This window comes from Calypte anna, chromosome 13 (assembly GCF_003957555.1).
Source record: "Calypte anna isolate BGI_N300 chromosome 13, bCalAnn1_v1.p, whole genome shotgun sequence".
Taxonomy (NCBI): Eukaryota; Metazoa; Chordata; class Aves; order Apodiformes; family Trochilidae; genus Calypte; species Calypte anna.
Window position 1 is genome coordinate 9,258,550 of NC_044259.1, and position 18,329 is coordinate 9,276,878.

General features: G+C 59.1%; 3 protein-coding genes across 5 annotated transcripts; 1 reads left to right on the forward strand and 2 right to left on the reverse strand.

Annotated features, from left to right (window-relative positions):
• Window positions 1-131: 131 nt before the first annotated feature.
• Window positions 132-3,622, reverse strand: LMAN2 (lectin, mannose binding 2). Its single transcript, XM_030458961.1, has 8 exons — window positions 3,472-3,622; window positions 3,268-3,386; window positions 3,019-3,136; window positions 2,663-2,742; window positions 1,451-1,612; window positions 1,182-1,296; window positions 778-897; window positions 132-659 (listed from the first exon to the last, which is right to left on the reverse strand). The coding sequence occupies exons 1-8, from the start codon at window positions 3,611-3,613 to the stop codon at window positions 499-501; spliced, it is 1,017 nt and encodes a 338-aa protein (XP_030314821.1). The 5' UTR covers window positions 3,614-3,622; the 3' UTR covers window positions 132-498.
• A 772-nt stretch (window positions 3,623-4,394) lies between these two features.
• LOC103532874 (ADP-ribosylation factor-like protein 3) lies at window positions 4,395-6,962 on the reverse strand. The gene is made up of 6 exons (XM_008498673.2): window positions 6,905-6,962; window positions 6,396-6,566; window positions 6,191-6,307; window positions 6,008-6,058; window positions 5,068-5,253; window positions 4,395-4,970 (listed from the first exon to the last, which is right to left on the reverse strand). The coding sequence occupies exons 1-6, from the start codon at window positions 6,920-6,922 to the stop codon at window positions 4,923-4,925; spliced, it is 591 nt and encodes a 196-aa protein (XP_008496895.2). The 5' UTR covers window positions 6,923-6,962; the 3' UTR covers window positions 4,395-4,922.
• A 2,056-nt stretch (window positions 6,963-9,018) lies between these two features.
• RGS14 (regulator of G protein signaling 14) lies at window positions 9,019-17,048 on the forward strand. 3 transcript variants are annotated; one of them, XM_030459040.1, is made up of 15 exons: window positions 9,019-9,295; window positions 10,904-10,925; window positions 11,893-12,047; window positions 12,165-12,257; window positions 12,825-12,968; window positions 13,137-13,286; window positions 13,475-13,595; window positions 13,680-13,804; window positions 13,872-14,075; window positions 14,180-14,256; window positions 14,418-14,544; window positions 14,839-14,920; window positions 15,112-15,170; window positions 15,343-15,457; window positions 15,699-17,048. In XM_030459040.1, exons 1-15 carry the CDS (start codon window positions 9,107-9,109, stop codon window positions 15,932-15,934), a joined length of 1,899 nt encoding a protein of 632 aa, XP_030314900.1. In that variant the 5' UTR covers window positions 9,019-9,106; the 3' UTR covers window positions 15,935-17,048. The 3 variants fall into 3 exon arrangements, with proteins under 3 accessions (XP_030314900.1, XP_030314901.1, XP_030314903.1); XM_030459041.1 differs by having other exon boundaries at window positions 9,189-9,295; window positions 13,884-14,075; XM_030459043.1 differs by lacking the exon at window positions 13,872-14,075 and having other exon boundaries at window positions 9,189-9,295; window positions 14,228-14,256; window positions 15,699-17,042.
• The last annotated feature ends 1,281 nt before the right edge of the window (window positions 17,049-18,329 follow it).

Sequence of the window (18,329 nt, forward strand, 5' to 3'; positions counted from 1 at the left end):
ACCCCCCCTCAGGCAACAACACCCTCAGAGCAGCCACGACAGCCCAAGATCAGCCACCCCTCAGCTCTTCCCACCCCCTCTTCCACGAAGAGCCCTTCTTGACCCACCCCAGACAGAAGCAGAGCCGCAAATGGTGTCAGTCCTTTAATATCCTGCTCACAGCCCCTCCCATGGTCCCCTCCCCACAGCCCCACCCTTACATTCACAGCTGCTGCCACCACTCACCCCCCAGCCCCAGGTCACAGGTTCCAGCTGGTGGGGGAAATGCTAGAAAAAAAAAACAAACGGAGTGACTTCCAGGCTTCCCCACCACAGCCAGGGGGTCCAGCAGGCATTGCCCCCCTCAGTCCAACCCACTGGGGGCCAAAGGTCCGTCAGGGGTTACAGCCAAACAGACAGATAAGAAAATACTTCTGATATTTCTCAGAAACAGCTTTTAGAAACCACAGTTTTTAACAGCTCCCCCCTAGAAAAGATGGGATTGGCCACAGGTCTTCACTAGTAGAAACGCTTGTTCCGCTCCTGGCGCTTCTGGAAAACCACGGCTCCCACCACAGCGCAGACGATGATGCCCAGCAGAGCACAGAGCAGGAGCAGGAAAACCTTCCAGCCCGTCAGAGGCCCGCTGCGGAAGTTCCCCGTTGGGTCATCCACGTTGTCTGCAAGGACAAGAACAGCACCAGAGAGTGACCTGGCCTCAGATCCTGCAAGGTCGCTGATGGCCCTCAAGAGTCCAGCTCCAGCACCCCCAGTCCTCCTCTGAAGGTGCAGACTCACCTTTGGGTGATTTAAGGAGGCTGACACTAGGCTCAATCTTGGTCCAGTCAACAGTCTCATCCTCTAGTGGATGCTCCACCATGAGCTGGAACAGCTTCATTGAGATAATGTCGTGATTATCTAGGAAACAACCATCAGTACTGTCAGGAGCTCCAATACATCCATGTGTCCTCCTAAGACACTTTGCTCTCCTTCCCTCTCAACCCACCCTCACAAATCAGGTATCAAACTCCAATTTGAGACTTTCTTCAGCTCTCAGGTGCCTTCTTTCTCAGGCCATAAGTCTCTACCCAATAGGGTTTCAAGATTTTAACAAGACACCATTGAAGCCATCCAATACATCCATAGCATTCTTTTCCATGCTCTGGATAGCAGGTATTCCTGCAAGCAAAGCCCCCTCTCACCAGACAAATCTCCAGTGCCAGCAGAAGCACCAAAGTAGTATCCAGTTGGCAGCTGCACCCCCACAATGTCAATGCAGTTCTTCCATTCGTTCTTGTCTTCCACATCAGTCATCACCTGCAAGACCAGGGCAGTAACACCATGACCACACATCACCATCCTGTCCCTCTGCAGATCTTTTGGAGCTGGAGGAAAACCATCTCTAGGTCACCTACTGACACCCCCCCACCTTCCCCTCACCCCCCTGCAGAAGGTGTTGGCCACATCTCACCGTCAGGCGGCCACGGGAATACCGAATAGCCAGGAAGGTGTCGTGGTTCTGGTTCCGAAGGTCGGCGGTGCAGCCCGCCAGCTCCGTCCAGCGCCCGTCCTTGCTGTGGTCATAGGTCAGGGAGCCATTGTTCACCATTGCAGAGATGTAGGGGAACACACGCTGCAGGGAGGAGAGTGCTGCTGCTGCTTTCTGTCTGCAGGAGCTGCAGACCAAGAGCCACCTTACCCCCTGCTCAGAACCTCAGCACGAGCAGGAACCACGGCAACACAGTCAGGTAGAGAGGGTAGGACAATGAATCAAGGCTCATTCTCATCATAAAGCTGTTTCTAAACTGAGCAAGAGCTTCTGCTGGCTAAAGCAGAGCAGACATTTCTGACCTTCTGTACTGAGATCCCCCTGAGCCTGGGGCAATGGGACTGCCCTAGGCCTGCAGGGTAAGCACCAGGATGGGTAAGGAGCTGGGGTGGGCTGACGTCTCACACAAGCAGCACAACCACACTCAGCAGATGATGTACACCAGAAGAGGCCAACTGGAGGCAACAATTCAGCCCCCAGCAAGCATCAGGACCACAGGGAGATGGGTCATCTACAGGTGCTTTATCACTGAGTATCACATTTTTGGTGCAATAGATCTCACTAGCACAGTTGGGCTTTCTGACTGTGTCACAATGAGATCCATTACCACAGAGCAGGACAGAAGGAAAGGCCCACCAACCCCCATCTGTACTTCAGGGACTGATCTGTACTTCAGCTACAACAGATTCTGGAGCAAAAGCCAGCCCAGGCATTTCTCTTTTAGAGACACAGAGGTTGCAAACAGAGAAAAAAGGCAGAAGTAACATGAAATAAGCAACCAAAGCACAGGGAAGTTCAGCAAACAAAATTCAGTATAAATACACTCTTTGGCTGACTTCTCTAACTTCTCTTACTGAGTAGGTGGTGCATAGCTTAAAGCCCTGTGCTGCTCTCTGACACAGAGGGGGAGAAGCCTCAGAAACATCTGCATAGCCAACAACAGCAGGACAAGGACCTTTGTATCTCCACTGATGCATGTACAAACTCTTCCTTCCACCAGGTCCCATGGCAGGAGGAAAAGCCCACTCTCATGTAAGGAAAGACTTTTCCTTGGTCTGGGCATGAAGCCCTCAGAGCACAAAGTCATTAACAAACAGTCTTCTCAGCACTGAACAAGCTCTCTGAAACACTCACCTCTGTTGCTTCATCATTGGGATACGTATCAAGGAAAATAGCCAGTCCATGGAAGTTGTCCTTGCTGCCAAAGACAGGACCTGAACCAGGGCAGAACACAGGAGGTTTTCAAATGGAATTTGTGCTCAGAGACTCCTAGTGAGAAGAGCTGTGAGAGCTGTTTATGGTCAGGCAAATGACTGAGGGTGCTTGGTTCCAGAACATGCAGGAAGCACCATCCTCATCCACTGAAACCAGAGGGAGGGGAGGTCAAACCCTGGCCAGAAACCCTGCAGGGCAGGAGCACATCCCTGGAACATATGCAAGTGCTGAGGAGGCCTCAGCTCAGCCAGATGGCCCCCAGCTGCATCCCGTACCTGGCACCAGCCGCTCCTGAGTGTACCACAGGGCCAAGCCGTCCCCGTGCAGGTTCTTCTTGCCGGCTCCGTGGATCTTGAAGTGGACGTGGAGCTCCCAGTCCTTCAAGAAGCAGGGCTGTGTGGAGAAACGGTCCAGCAGCCTCAGGTCAAGAGCGAAAAGAGGCGCTGGGGCCTCCCCGGCCTCCCCTCTCGCCCTCCCACGGGTCTCCCCCCCGGTCTCCCGGGTGCCTCTCGCCGGGGTCTCACCACTCGGTTCCAGATGGAGCCCTCCCGGCTGCGCTCATCGGGCGTCAGGCGGACGTACTGGCTGGTGACCATGGTGCTGCCCAGAAAGTCCCACAGCGGCATGGCGGCGGAGCCCGCGCCTGCAACGAGCAGAGGGAACGCGGCTCATCCCGGGCCGCCGCGGGGCAACCCCTCCACCCCGCCTGCCCCCAACCCCGCGCTCACCCTGGTATGGCTTCATCAGCGAGTGCTCCCGCTTCAGATGCTCGCTGTTGCCGTCCGTGAGCTCGGCGGGGGCCGGGCGAGGCCCGGACGCTGCCACCAACAGCGCGGCCGCCGCCAGCAGCCCGCCCGTACCCGCCGCCATGCTCCGCTTCCGCCTTCCGGCGCGCCGGCTCCGCCCTCCGCCCCGCCGTGGAAGGGCAGACGGATCCACCAATCAGAAACCACCACAGCCCCGCGTCCCCGCCCCCACGGGCAATCGCCGCTCCTGTCCGCCTATGGCAGAGGAGGGGGCGGGACCAGGGGGCTCGCGGGTCCCGCCGTGCTGGGGGCGGGGCGGGGGCGCCTCCTTGGCGCGAACTGGCGCGGGCGCGCGGCGCTCCGGGAGCTGTAGTCCGGTGGGGAAGGGGGGGGAGGCGGTGTCTCTCCTCGTGCCCGTCACGTGCGCGGCTCGTGCCGTCCGCGGGACACGTGACCCGGCCCGGATAACGCGGCGGCCTCCGGCCCCCCGTTGCCGTGGTAACGGCACACAAGATGGCGGCCGGCGCAGGGTCCCAGCCCGGGACTCCGCAGGGAAGGACGAGGCGAGGCAGTGCGGGGGTCTCAGGCAGCTTTATTGAGGGCCACAGGGCCGCCTGTGAGCCCAGGCCCCGAACCCAGAAGGCCTCCAGCCCTGCTACGGCTCTTCTCCCACCCCATCCCGGGCGCTTGGCCGTGGTGGCCAGGGAGCTGCATCTTCCAGCCTTCGGGATGGGCATCTTAAGCGGTGCGACAGAGGCCCCAGTTCGGGTGTGTTCGGAGCAGCCCTCATCCCAGCACAGCCCATTTCACCGGCATGTGCAGCACGGCTACAGCCACGGCTGGCACCAGGCGAGGAAACCTTTCCACTTTTGTGTGCCCAGCCAGGTCCTCTCTGTCTTGGTGCTTGTCCCAGGTCCTGTGCACACGTGGGAGCTCCTCTGGCCAGCAAAGGATGCTGAACCGAGGCCTTCCTGGGGCAGAACCAGTCCCATCCTATGGGAGCAGAGAGGAATGCTCACCATTCGTTTTACTGTGTGTGCCACGTCTGAGGGTGTAGCCTGTGCTGTGCTGGGGTTCCCAGCCTGATCTGGGCAGTTCGTGCCTTGCAGCAGCCTCAGCAGGGTGTGCCAGCAGTGTGGATCAATCAGTCCTTGGTGGGTTGTTCTGAAGATGTGCAAGTCCTTGATACAACGGGACACTTGCTTCCCTCTGACAGCACAAGGGCTGCAGGAGAGTTGGGGCATACGAGGAGGCCATGGAAGAACAGGGGGACAGGGACAGGGGAAGCTGACTGACTTGTGAAGGACTGAGTGGGAAGAGCACAGCAGTCAAGCTCAGGGCCCAGCCAAGTCCTTGAGAGGAATCTACAGACCAGAGGGGTTGGCCATGGCTTAGGAACCTGCAGCTCAGTCCAGACTGACACATTGCAGCTCTCACTTCTTCCTGTTCATGATCTGGCTGGAAATCCAGTTCATCCCATCCTGAAGGGAAGAGAGAGATGTGAGCACAGCCCCAAGAGCATGGCAGGACCTTGGATCCTCTCCCACCTCTGCAGAGCCCACAGGTACCCATCTCTACCTGCACTCCTTCCCCAGACAAGGCTGAGCAGGCCTGGATCTGCCATTCCCGGTCCCGGTAGGTGTGGAGGCTCAGCCCTTCTGCAATCTCAGCTGCAGGTGCTGCAGTCACTAAATCCTGCTTGTTGGCAAACACCAACAGTGGCACCCCCACGAGGGACTCATCCTCGGTGAGCTCTGCCAGCTCCTGCCAAGAGACAACCATGTTCCAGAGCTGCTGCCCACTGCTGCCCTCATCCATAGAGCTGCCTAGGGCAGGCTGAGGCACTTTGGTCCCCTAGAGTGCCTCATCCCCCCCTCTCTGGTGCTCTTATTGCAGCCAAAGAAGCAGTGAGGTCTTGACATACTGAGAAAGAGACATGCACCCCTGAAGCTCCTGTCTGCCCAGAAGAGAGCCTGGGAGCTGCAGGCAGTGATACCTGAGGGCCGAAGCCCTCCTGGCACCAAGAACCTTGGGCAAAGGGCAGCTCCAGGAGACTGCTGCCAGCCCTGTGCTGTCTGGCACACCCACACCACTGTCTGGTGCCAGCACAGCTGAGTCTGGCACCCAGAGTTTCACCTTTCACTCTCCGGCTTTGTTCCCAGGGTTTGTAACTCTGATTTTGCTACTCATAAACTTCTTCTTGGTGATATCACTGACTGAGTGCTGGGAAGGTGGGAGGAGGGCCGGTGACTGAGGGGTCAGTCTCACGAGGCCCAATGTCACCCCTTTGTCAGGTACCCCCGGGGCATCCCACCCTGATTGAGGGGAGCTGCTGGGCATGGATCTGCTGTGGGGTGAGGTGTCTCTGCATGCTGAGACCTCAGTCACTAATGCCTCCTAAAGAGCTCTGAGGACAGTGGTGCAGCCTTGCCCCCCCACTTCAGTCCTCAAAGGGCTGGTGCCAGACAGGACTGAGCCCCAGGACCCCACAGACAACCTCCACCCAAACCCCTCATACCTGCCCAGTCTCCTCAAAGCGCTTCTGGTCTGCACTGTCAATCACATAAATCTGCCATGGGGACAAAAGGGACAGTCAAAAGCTCCTCTTTGCCCAGCTGCCTTCTCTGGGGGCTGCAGGGCTCTGCTGGAGTACAGAGCCCCACGCAGAGGACATAGGGGGTTGCAAGGCTGCCCCACTCACCAGCAGGTCAGTGCTGCCCAGGTACTTCCTCCAGTATGGGCGGATGGAGCGCTGCCCCCCTATATCCCAGACGTTCAGCTTGAAGCCATGCGAGTGGACACTCTTTATGTTGAAGCCCTGCAGAGGGACACAAACGCTGGCATCACCCGAGGTAGCAGTAGGACCTGCCACCCTCCCACCACCCATGGCCCCCAGCAGCACGTACCTGGGTGGGTGTGATGGTGCTGATCTCCTCAGAAGCCAGGCGTTTCAGCAGTGTGGTCTTCCCCGCGTTGTCCAGCCCCAGCAGGACGATGCGGAGCTCCTGCTCCGGGGAACCCTTCAGCTTCTGGATGACGGAGAGCAGCCCCCGGGGGTGTGGGGTGCTGGGGGAATCCTGCGGGGTGCCAGGTTGCTGCAGAGCACCCTCGTTTTGGAGGAGGGAGCTCGGTGCCCTGTTGGCCATTGGTACTCTGTGTCTATGGCCTGAGTGAGCTCCAGGGCTTGGCTCACAAGGTGTCTGGGCTCAGGATGGCCACACAGCACATCCGCCCAGTCCCCCCCCTGGCTGTACTGTCCCTGCCCTGGGAGCCCTGCCAGCTTCTGGGTGCCTTGCAGGGACGTAGCCAGGTCAAACCCTGCTCCCGCTTTGCCAGCCCACCCAGCACTGCAGCCAGGAGCAGTACCAGCACACCCTCCCTGGCACAGGCCAAACGTCACCAGACCCCCGCTTACCTTCTGCTCATCACCCATGGTCTGGGAGTTGCTCCAGCCTGTGGCACACCTGGGGAGCTGCCGGGGGCTCGTCCCTGGGGCCCGCCGGCGGCTGCGTGACTGGCACACTCCCCATCCCCGGGGGAGGAAGAGGATTACAGGCTCCAGAATTAGCTGCTGTTTCTCCATTTACCCACAGCATTAAATAATGCCCTCAGCAAATCCCTCAGCCAGCTGTCGCCCTGCCATCGCTTGCCCTCGGGATAAGCCAGGTCCCACTGGGCTGGGGCACTGGGGCACAGGGCGTCCCTCTCCCCAGGAGGGCCAGGATCCAGGCCAGGAATGGCAGCATGAGAAGAGGATGCAGTGCCCAGGTGCCATGGGCAACACCACGGGCACAGCACAGCTCTGGGATGGAGTTGTGCAGCCAGTGTGTGATCCCAGGAGAGGCACTGCAGCCCCAGCCTCCAGAGGGGAATGCTGCCTGCTGGCCAGGCAGAGCAAAGCCACAGGCATTGCCATGACCCAGTGGGTGTGCATGCCTGGCACAGCCTTCCATGCCAGGGGTGATGCCTCAGCATGTCCCCAGTCCCCACATGCCAAGCAGGGTAAGGTGACACCAGCACCCATGGGCTACCCCCTTGGAGGGTGGCAGAAGGTCACAGCCTGGAGCTGCTCGAGGCCAAGTCAGCCACTGCTGCAGCTCCCAGTCACTGTCTGAGGGAAACCATCATGCCCTGGAGCAGCTCAAGGACTGGGCTGTCACATGCAGAGGTAAGGGATGGCACACAATTGGGAGGCAAAGGGGCACAGACACCTTCCCCAGTCACCCACTCCGGCCCAGGCGTGGTGAGGGGCTTGTCCATTCACCATTTAGATTAAATACAGCAATTAAGCAATGTCTTTCGTTCTTGCATGCTGCAGTTCATTCTCAGATCAGGTTTCCTAGCAGAGAGGTTATCCTTGTGGTAGAGACCGTGAGTCACACACTCTTAGTGAGACATTTTTATTTTTAACTCCCATTGCACAGCCAAGCCAAACAACACAGCTATGCTCCAACATAGAGAAAGGGAGAAGCAGGATCATTCCTCACCCCACTGCTGATCCATGCCATGGTGGGGGGCAGAGGGGCCACCCTCTGCTCTCCCCTTCCTGCAGAGCCTGCCAGGGTTGCAGCTGATAATGCCACACTGCTTTTGTGCCTGCTCACCACGGGAACACTTCATTTTTCTCTGCATAGGTCTGCATCCAACTTAATGTTAGGGTTCTGCTTTTGATAGGATAATCACCCACCTTACATCCCAGTTATTAGCATTTGCAAGAGTGGGTTTCCATGGTGCTCTGTGGTTTATCCTGTAACTGTTAGTTACTTACATTTTCTAACAAATACCCTAAAATATCCTTGAGTGGTTTGTGGTTGCTGATCAACATGGAACCCTGAGATGGACAAAACTGCTTAGGCATCAGTTTGGTGACTCCAGGCTCCACATCCACTGCTCCTTTCTGCCAGGCTCTGCCAGCAGCTGTGGCACAGGCTGCACCCCCTGAAAACACCAACTGCTGGAGGCAGCAGCACGGCCCTGGGGCCACCCCCAGACGCACGGCTTGGCCGGGTGTAGTGGGACGAGTGGTAGCAGGCTGGCAGAGGAGTGTGTTGGGTATGCTGATGCCCCTCTGTCCTTGCACCCCCCCTTCCCTGAAGTGCTTTGATGCAGGTGTGAATGTGGATGGAAATGGGAGTGGAGATAACAATGTGGATGGACACTTGGACAGGAATGGGGATTTGGATGGGGACAGGTGTTGATGTGAGGAGGTAGATGCAAATGGGAACTGGGATGCAGATAGGGTCATTGATACAGATGGAAACAGACACAGGGATGGGTATGAGGATTGGGATGGTGATGGGGATGCAGACAGGGATTTGGTCACAGATGTGAATGGATCTGGAGGCAGTGAGGGACGGGGACAGGGATATAGATGGGGATTCAGATGGGAATAGAGAGGGGATGTGAATGTGAATGGAAACGGGGGTGCTGATGGGGAGGGGTTCACAGATGCAGATGGAGACAGGGATAGGGATTGGAACGCGGATGCGGGCGGGGCCGCGGCGCCTCCCGGCCCGGGTCCGGAGCCAGAGCCGAAGCCCCCCGGGGCGGTGCCGGTGTTGGCGGCGGCGCGGGGCGGGAGGGCGGCCCCGCTCCCCCCGCTGCGGTCCCGGTTCCCATGGCGACACTTCCTGTGGCAGCCGAAAGCGGTAGTGCCGGGGAGCGCCGGGCCGGGCCGGGCCAGGGGATCCGCGCTGCCGACCGGGGATGCTGCGGGGCCGCGGGCCGCGCCGGTAGCGCGCTGGGCCGGGCGGTGCCAGGCATGCAGGGCAAGGCTAAGCTGCTGCTGGTCCACAACGGCCGCATGGTGAGTCCCGGCACGGCCCGGGGCTGGCACCGGGCAGGCGGGGGCGGTGGGGCGGGTACCGGGCTGGAAAGGGAGTGTGGGGCTGGTACCGGGCAGCAGGGAGTGTGTGGAATATATGCCGGGCTGACAGGGGGGTATGGGGCCGGTACCGGGCAGGCAGGGCATCTCTGCAGCTGGTAAGGGACAGGCAGGAGGGATGCGGCGGGTCCCGGGCTGGCAGGGATTGTATGGGGCCGGTACCGGGCAGACAGGGAATGCGAGGCTGGGTATCGGGCAGGCAGGCAGGCAGGGTCTGTGGAGCAGATAATGGGCAGGCAAGGGCTTTGGGATTGGATGCCAGGCAGGCAAAGGGTGTATAAGGGCCGGGTACTGGGCACGCAGAGGGATGTGGGGTTGGGTACTGGGCAGGCTGGGCTGTATGGGACTTGAGTATCCAAAGCAGGCAGAGGTATAGAGGGGTATTAGGGCAGGCATCAGTGTAGGGCTGGGTAGCAGGCAGGCAAAGACATACAGGGCTGGGGTACTGAGCAGGTAGGGGTGTATGAGCTTGAGGCAGCGATGCAAGTGGAGATGTATGGCATGGAGGTAATGGGCAAGCAACGAGTTATGGGGCTGGGGTAATGGGAGTGAGCAGTGCTAGTGTGTGTGGGTGGCACAGGGAGGGCAGAACTATGTGGACAGCAGGGATGGATGGAGAAGAGCAAGGAGCTGGCAAAACGGGGGTATGTGGTGCTGAGGAAATGGGCCCAGGGATTTGGGATGTGTGGGGCTGGGTTAAGGAGCATGGCAACTGCATATGGGGTGGGGTAGCAAGGACAAGGCAGGGTTGGGGTATTGTGGCTGGGCTGGGGACAGGCAACGGGTGTGTAGGACAGGCTGGGTGGAGTGGAGCTGGCAGGGCGGGGAGCACTGGACAGCCAGGTCAAAGTAACCACTTCAGCCATGGCCCTGGGCAGCATTGGGCAGTGGCTGCTAGGCTGGGCTTTGGTTGCGGAGGCTCTGCCCATCTCCTTGCTTGCTGTGGGTCCTAAGGTACCACCATCCTCACAGCAGGTGTCTGGAGCAGCCCAAGGGGTGCTGCAGAACACCCCTGCTCTGCTGTGGCCTTTGCTGGCAGCTCTGGCAGGACCTGGTCCCTGTTTTATGGCATCTGCCCTCCAGTAGCCTCAGGCCCCAGGGAAGGAGGGAGCAGGCAGTTCTGCCTGAGGCTGTGGTTGTCCTTCTTCCCCTCCTCCCCTTCTCTTCCTGTGCCGGTGTGGCTGCTTCTCTCCTCGGGCAGTGGCAGTGGCAGTGGCAGGATTACATCTGCGAGTATCCGCCCTTTCCCAGCTGCCAGCCTGGCCCCAGAGCAGTAGGTGCAGGCTAGGTGGGAGAAAAGCTGTGCACCCCTTGTGACCCCCCCCAACTCCTCCTCACTGCCCCCTCGTTGGGAGCCCCTGGTCTTGCCTCTGCCTCGGGGCAGCCGTCCCGGTCTCAGTTAACACCAGAGGGGTGATGCCGGCAGCCCGTGTCCCTGGCTCCCGGGTTCAGGCTGGGCTTGCTCTGCTGCTCCACCGGGCAGGCAGACGCCGTGTGCCCTCTCTTACCTCTCTTCTCTCCCCCCTGCAGGGCCCAGCTGTGTCGGATGGAGGTAAGGCTGCCCTTTGCTCTGAGTCGGGAGGCTGGCAACGTCTTCAGGGGAGGGGGAAGCCCACGGCCAGCCTGGTGCCACGGGCAAGGAGCCAGCAGAGGTCCTGTGTCAGCACAGGCTGGGCTGTGGGCAGGTGCACTGATATCTCAGCCGACCCATTCACTCGTCTCGGTCCCACTGCAGAATAGGAGTGCTGGGAGTGCTGTACCATGCAGGTTGTGCTGGGTTACCCCATCTTTTGGACAGAAGATGGGTGGGGAAGCCTGGCAAAGCAGCAGCCTGCCACCTCAACTGCTCCCACTGGCTTTGCTGGGAGAACCCTGCTTCCATACTCTCATCTTCTCTTGCAAAAGACCCTCTCTGCTCCCAGTTGTTTACCAGCCAAACCAGTTCAATATCAGGGATTGTCCCCAGGAACTTCCATCTTTTTCACGGAAGGGCTCAATTTCTATGCACCCTCACCTTGCATTTCCCCAAGAGATGTTTTCCTCAGTGCTGGGAGCTAGGGTTGACACTTTCTGTGCCTTCTTCTGGCTGGGTTTGTTTCTTACCATGGCCAGAGGAATAGGGAAACACCTAGACACCTCCACATGTCTGAGCTTCGCTTTGTTCCATGTGCCCCCCTGTGTTCCCTTCCACCCTGCATTCCCCTCCTGCTGGCTGCCTTCCCCACGCATAGGCTTTGTTCCCTGAGGAGATGAGTCACAGGTGGAGTCACAGTGACACCCCAGGGAGGGGAGGACACCACAGCTGGCAGGGAGGGCTGTCACTCTGGAAGGTACCAGCTGAATGAATGGCATCATGATGCTCATTCCACCAAGGCTGCCACTGTGATAGCTTTTCCCTGTGCTCCCTTCCTGATATCTCTCTGGCTCCCATTGGGACTGGGTAGATGAACTCACTGCAGATATGGGGGGCTTCTAACAATGAGGGTTGGCAGCCAGAACTGACCCTTTTTCTTTCTCAGAGTTAAACGCCTCCAGGGCCCGTGGCAGCAACCACAGTGTGAGCAGCCTGCCAGGACCACCAACCACCTGTGGGTCCACACAGGGGTCTGTGGTCAGCTGGGCCGAATCCTTTGAGACACTGCTGCAGGACCGTGTGGCTGTCACCTACTTCACTGTGAGTGTCACAGCCCAGACCTCAGTCCTTGTTACCACAGGGTCCTGGTCCTCAGCAGCTCAGCGTTTCCACAGCCACCGTGCTGTGCAGCACATCATCTCTCTCTGCTCCCCACAGGAGTTCCTCAAGAAGGAGTTCAGTGCTGAAAATGTTTACTTCTGGCAGGCATGTGAGCACTTCCAGCAGATCCCAGCCAGTGACACGCAGCAGGTACCAGCCTCCATGCAGCCATGTGCAGCTGAGCCTGAGTCACGCAGCTGCTGGAAGGGATATGGTCAGGGATGGAGGTGGTGGGTGTCATGCTTACATATCTCAGGGTCCCGGCAGACTCTTGTAATGGGAGGCTGAGCACGCTAGGGTCTTCTCTGAGAAGGACATACTGATGGGCAGAATGTCCATCTGAAAAGCCAGAGCCCAAGCCCATGGAGCAGGACATGCTTCTCCAGCCCAGGGTGGCCAGAGGATAAAGAGTGCAGCTGGGAGGACAAAAGACAGCAAGGGCAGAGAGCTAGACAGGGGCTTGTGGGGATGGACATGTGTCTGGGGTGGATGGTTTCTATCTCCTGCGGTACCTCTGTGGGGAGACTGGCATGTTGTGCTTAGAGCTTGGCACTGGGTAGGAGTAGCTAGCTCTGATGCCCATCCTGAGGCCAGGGACCCAGCTGGTTCCAGAGGAACTTGGCCCCTTCAGGACCCGTGGTATTACCCGGGGGCTCCCTGCAGGTTAGCACTGAGGAGAGGGTTTCTGGTCCTACTGTGACCTCTATGCTCCCCCAGCTGGCCCAGGAGGCACGACGGATCTATGATGAGTTCCTCTCCAGCCACTCAGTCAATCCCGTGAACATCGACAAGCAGGCCTGGATTGGGGAGGACATGCTGGCCACTCCATCCCCAGACATGTTTCGCATCCAGCAGCTCCAGGTATGAGCAGCACCCGTGTTCCAACTCACCTACGGGAGGGGGGCTGCAGGACCACCCCGTGCATCACCCAGCACCCCTGCTGTCACTGTGGGGCTGTGCCACAGGACAGTGGCTGGAGTGAGCTGTAGGTGGACAGAGGTCTTCAGCACATGCATCCTCCCTTTGCAGATCTTTAATCTGATGAAGTTTGACAGCTACACACGCTTTGTGAAATCCCCTCTCTACCAGGCCTGCCTACGGGCAGAGAGTCAGGGGCAGCCCCTGCCCGACCTGAGTCCGCACTCCCGCAGCAGCAGTCCTCCACCTGACCTCAGCAAGGTGAGAAGAGGGTGACTGGGATGGGGACCTGTCCCTTTGCCTAAGAAAACAGTGCTGGGTCCCCACCCCTGCTGCTTGGAGCAAACCCATCCCAGCGCTGAGGATGGACAAGTGGTTTGGGGAACCAGGGAAAGGGAAGAGTCAGCCTTGGATATCCTGATGCTGAGATGCTTCTCCGTTCACCCTAGAAGTCAAAGCTGAAGCTGGGCAAGTCCCTGCCACTAGGTGTGGAGATGGCAGGCAGTGGTGCCAACCGCAGCCCCCGCCGGTCCTTCAGGAAGGGAGAGCGGTGGGAGCCCTCCTGGGCAGGTAGGAACTGCCTGGGGCAACCAGGGCCACACCACCCCTGAAGGGTGTCCACAGTCCCCACTGCTGTCCTTCTGTCTGTCCTAGAGGGGCGAGAAGGCGGTGGGAGTGCCATGACGTGGCGGGAATCCCAGGGCTCTCTCAACTCCTCGGCCAGCCTAGACCTGGGCTTCCTGTCCTCAACCAGCACAGCCACCAGTCCCTGGACAGAGGTGAGTTGTCACTGCCCTGGCACTATGGCGTCGTGCTGCCACCGGTCCCATTGCATCCTTCCCACAGGGCCATCGGAAGAGTCTGGGGGGCAGCGAGGCAGAGCTGTCAGCCAAGCCCATGAAGTACTGCTGCGTGTACCTGCCTGATGGCACGGCCTCGCTGGCCTCTGTCCGGCCTGGCCACTCCATCCGTGACATGCTGGCAGGGATATGTGAGAAGCGTGGCTTCAGCCTCCCTGACATCAAAGTCTACCTGGTGGGGAATGAACAGGTAAGGCAGGGGAGGGGAGAGGAGGATCCTACCAGCTGGACCGTCCCCAGGCTGGGACCACGCAGTGCTCTGGTTTCTCTGTTCTAATGGTTTGGCTCTTGCAGAAAGCACTGGTGCTGGACCAGGAGTGCTCCGTGTTGGCAGACCAGGAGGTGAAGCTGGAGAACAGGATAAGTTTTGAGTGAGTGGGAGGTTTGCAGCTGACACTGCTGCCCACACACATCCAGTCCATATCATGTGCAGCTGCCTGTGGTGACCCACACTTTGAACAGTCCCTGACACCCTGGCTCTGCCCCTTCTTGTACACATTTGCCTGCAGTCAGCCTCTCCCCCCCTCTGCAGGCTGGAAATCTCCTCCCTCAGTAAGACCATCCGCATCACAGCCAAGTCAACCAAGCGCATTCGAGAAGCACTGCAGCCCGTGCTGGAGAAGTATGGCATGAGCATGGAGCTGGCATTGCTGCGAAGGGTGAGGGCTCACACCTTGGTGGGGCTTTTGTATCCCCAGTTTTGGGGCTTGGGACTGAGGCTGTTGGCAGTGACCAAATGGTCCATGGGAGCCTGTGAGCTGGTGGAGGCATTGGTGTTTGTGATGGGCTGTGGCTGTGGCACCCTGCCATGGGCCAGGAGGGACTGGTGGTTCACTCTGTGCTGGGGAGCTCTTGACCTAGCAGAGCCTGGCTAGGGAGCTCGTGGGTCCTCAGCCTTGCTGCCTTGGCCGTGCTTCAGCAATTGTGACACAAGATGGCTCTTCCCATTGCAGCAAGGTGAGCCAGCTGCCCTGGACCTGGAAAAGCTGGTCAGCACAGTGGCTGCTCAGAAGCTTATCCTGGAAACGCCAGCAGGTAAAGTGTCCTCCCCTCCAAGCTGTGTCCCTCCCACAGCAGATTTTGTCCTCACCCCAGAGCACTCAGAGGGCCAGGCTGCCTTCCACTGGCCATGGCTCCTGCTGCCTGGGATGAGCTCCATCCCACTGCTGGCTGGGCTGGGACCAGGGCACTGGATGAGGTGCTGAGAATCACTCCTGACCTTGCAGGAATGCGAGTGATGGAGAGTGCTGAGGCTGCAGCTGCACCCTCTCTGTTCTGGACCCAGGTGAGCTCAAGATCCCATTGGAGATACCCCTACGGCTGCTGCCATGGTGCTGGGGGAGGGCTGTGCCACAGGTGACAAGGCAGGAGCCAGGCTGCAGGAGGGTGGTGGGGACATGGGCTGAGGGAGAGCTGCCTCCTTGCCCTGCTGCTGAGGCTTGGACTGCTCATCACAGGAGGGAAGCCCAACAGGAGCAGAGTCTGACATGCTGTGTGAGATGCCCTCCTCCTTCTCCCGGCCTCGCTCTTCAGCTGCCACCAACCTGAACCGCCGCACATACGACCTGGAAGGTGAGACCTGATGTGTCTGAAACCTGGGAGGCTGGAGCAAAACATGGGATGAGGAATGCAGGGTTCCCTGGTGTGCTGGGGATGGGTGCAGGGTCCCATAGGTGCTGCCATGGAGCAGGGAAAAAGCACAGGTGCCATGCATGGGATGCGTTCAGGGTCATGTCAGGTGGAGAGGGCAGCCAAGGCATTAGGATAGAAGCCAGAGGGCTGAACTTGGGTTCATGACCTGCATTTGCCCCAGGGCTGGTGGAGCTGCTGAACCGTGCCCAGAGCTGCCGGGCCAACGACCAGCGTGGGCTGCTCTCCAAGGAGGACCTGGTCCTGCCTGACTTCCTCCAGCTCCCTGGGCAGGACAACAGTGCCTGCGAGGGGTCGGATAAACCCTGCACTCCTCACCCAGGCCCCGAGGGAAATGACCACTCTCAGCCCCTAGAGCCTGTGCCATCTCAGCCTCCATTCAACCACGAGCTCCGATGAATCCCGCTGCACGTCCGCACCCGGCGCGTGGTTCTCCCGGGCCATGCCGGGGTTCAACATCGGGCCCAAATGGCCCCTGCCCCGCACCAACCGACACTGCCTGGACTGCAGATTCGTTCACGTCCTGTCCCAAACTGTTGCGTCGTGTCGCTGTGAGTGGTTGAGCAGTTGCCATGCCCCTTGGTGGGGTCACATCCTGGTGCACATCAAAGGAGTCCTGTACATATTTCGATCCCGTTGCAAAGCACTTTGCAACATCCCACCCATCCCTGGCACTGTACTGCCCAGTGCCTCTGCAAATTCTGCCTGTGATGCCTGGCACAGCCCCGCAGTCTTATGGGGTGGGTAAAGCACCCTTCCAACTGAATGGAGTGGTGGGATAGAGAGTATCTGTGGGGTGGCAAGGAAGGCTCCAGCCCCCAAGCCCCATGCTGCAGGCAGGCAGGGTCAGGAGAATGTGTGTCCAGAGCTGAGGGCTGGATCAGGTCCCTGACCCAGCAGGAACAGGGCTTGCCCTGTTGTTGGTATGTGGGTCTTCCCTCCCTGGGGAGGTTGAGCATGGCCCCACCAGCCTGGTTGTTGCTGTCTGCATTGTGTGAGCATGGCTGGGCCTGATCCTGCCATTACAGCACTGCCATGGTGGAGCAGGACACCTGCTTCCTGCCCCAGTCGGGGCTGCAAGTGCCTGGTCCTCAAGGACTGAGGTGCTGAGTGTCTCAGCCTGGTGTTCCCCGCCTGGCATCCCTCACCAGCAGCTGTGCTGGGCTGTAACCCTGAGCCTGGCTCTGCCAGACCTGGCTGTGCCCTGGGGGTGCCCAATACCCCCTGTCCCAAAAGGTCCTAGACCTGCTCTGCAATGGAGGCAGCCCCTGACAGGAGCCAGATCTCTCAATCATCCACGTGTCCCAGGGTCCTTCCTGGCTGTGCCCTGGGTCACTACTTCATCACCCCTGCCTGGCTAGAGGCAGAGGGGTGGCCCATGGCAGGGAGTTGTGGCCACCAAGCCCCATGCTGCTGTGGCCCCATGGCCCTGGTCAGAACTCCCCTGTGTTTCTGTGGTGCTGCCCAGTCCCGTCTGTGGTGTGAAACTGGGGGAAATAAAGAGCATTGCCTGGATGTGAGTCCCTCTCCTTCCTCTATCACCAAGGCCAGACAGCTGTTTTCCCAACAGTGTTGTCCTCCCAGACCCTCGATACCCCCTGGAGCCTTCCCAGGACCAAGACAGGGCTGGACTCAACCCTTGGCTCTGGTGCCACCCTGCCTGGCAGCCAGGGGCAGTGCCAGGAGCTTGTTTTCTCATCAGTGCTGATGTTGTAGGAGAAGCTGCAGTACCAGCCAAGGACTTCAGCCCTGACCCTGTCAATGAGTGACCACTGGGACTGCCAGGGCCTCACTGGGGTTAATGATTGTGGGGGCAGCCAAGAGACCCTGGGCATGGGGCAAACATGGACACCAGCCTCCTGCTCACCACAGCCTGGTACAGGGCTCTGTGGGTGCCATTGGCTGCACCCCAGCCAGAATGGTCCTCATGTCCCATACAGGCAAGACATGTCCCCTGTCATGGAACATCCTGGGCAGTCATCTCCATCATTTTGTGACCTGGTGGAGGCTCAGTGATCTTCCAACAGTGGCAGAGATGTTCTCAGGGACAGCCTGGAGTACCCAAAGGATCTTCCATTGCTTCCTCCATACAATTGCAGCTGGCTTGTCCGTGGTGATGGCTCCTGGAAGTACTCAGTCACAGAGGAATGGGGATGTGGCAGCCATGTAGCCCCTCCATGCCCACTACCTGTAGGAACTGGGGCTGGAGGGGCCTTTGGCCCTTGCCTCTCCCCCAGGAAGACATGGACATGAGCTGGCTGGGCACCCTGCAGGTGGATGGAAACTTGGCTGGAAGTGCTTAAACAGCGGGTAATGATAAACAGCCTCGATAAGGTGGTGACGGCAATGCCAGCATCGCTCCGCTCCTGCCCACGCTGGCATCACACGTGCTGGGAAGATGCGGGCTCTGCCCCACACAGCCCTCACAATGCTGCTGGCTGCTCCATGCCACCCTCACCACCAGCAACAGGACACAGAGACTGTGTTGGTGCTGTCATAACCACTACAACACCCCAGAGGTAAAGACAACAGTGTCCTGGGCAGAGACAGGTCCCTCACAGCTGATGCTCAGGTGGCTCTGAGGATGTTGGATGTATGTGTGGCCTCACCTCCAGTTTGGGACACCCCAGCAGTGCCAGCACCAAGCCCTTCTTTCCACCATATTCCTCTTGTGCCATGAATGGAGTAATCAGCACCAAGTGATGGAAAGCTGAGGTTGTTCCAGCATGGCCCCTCGGACACCAGACTCAAGCACTGCCCTGGCTTTGGTCCCCACAGCTCTATCTGCTGCTCT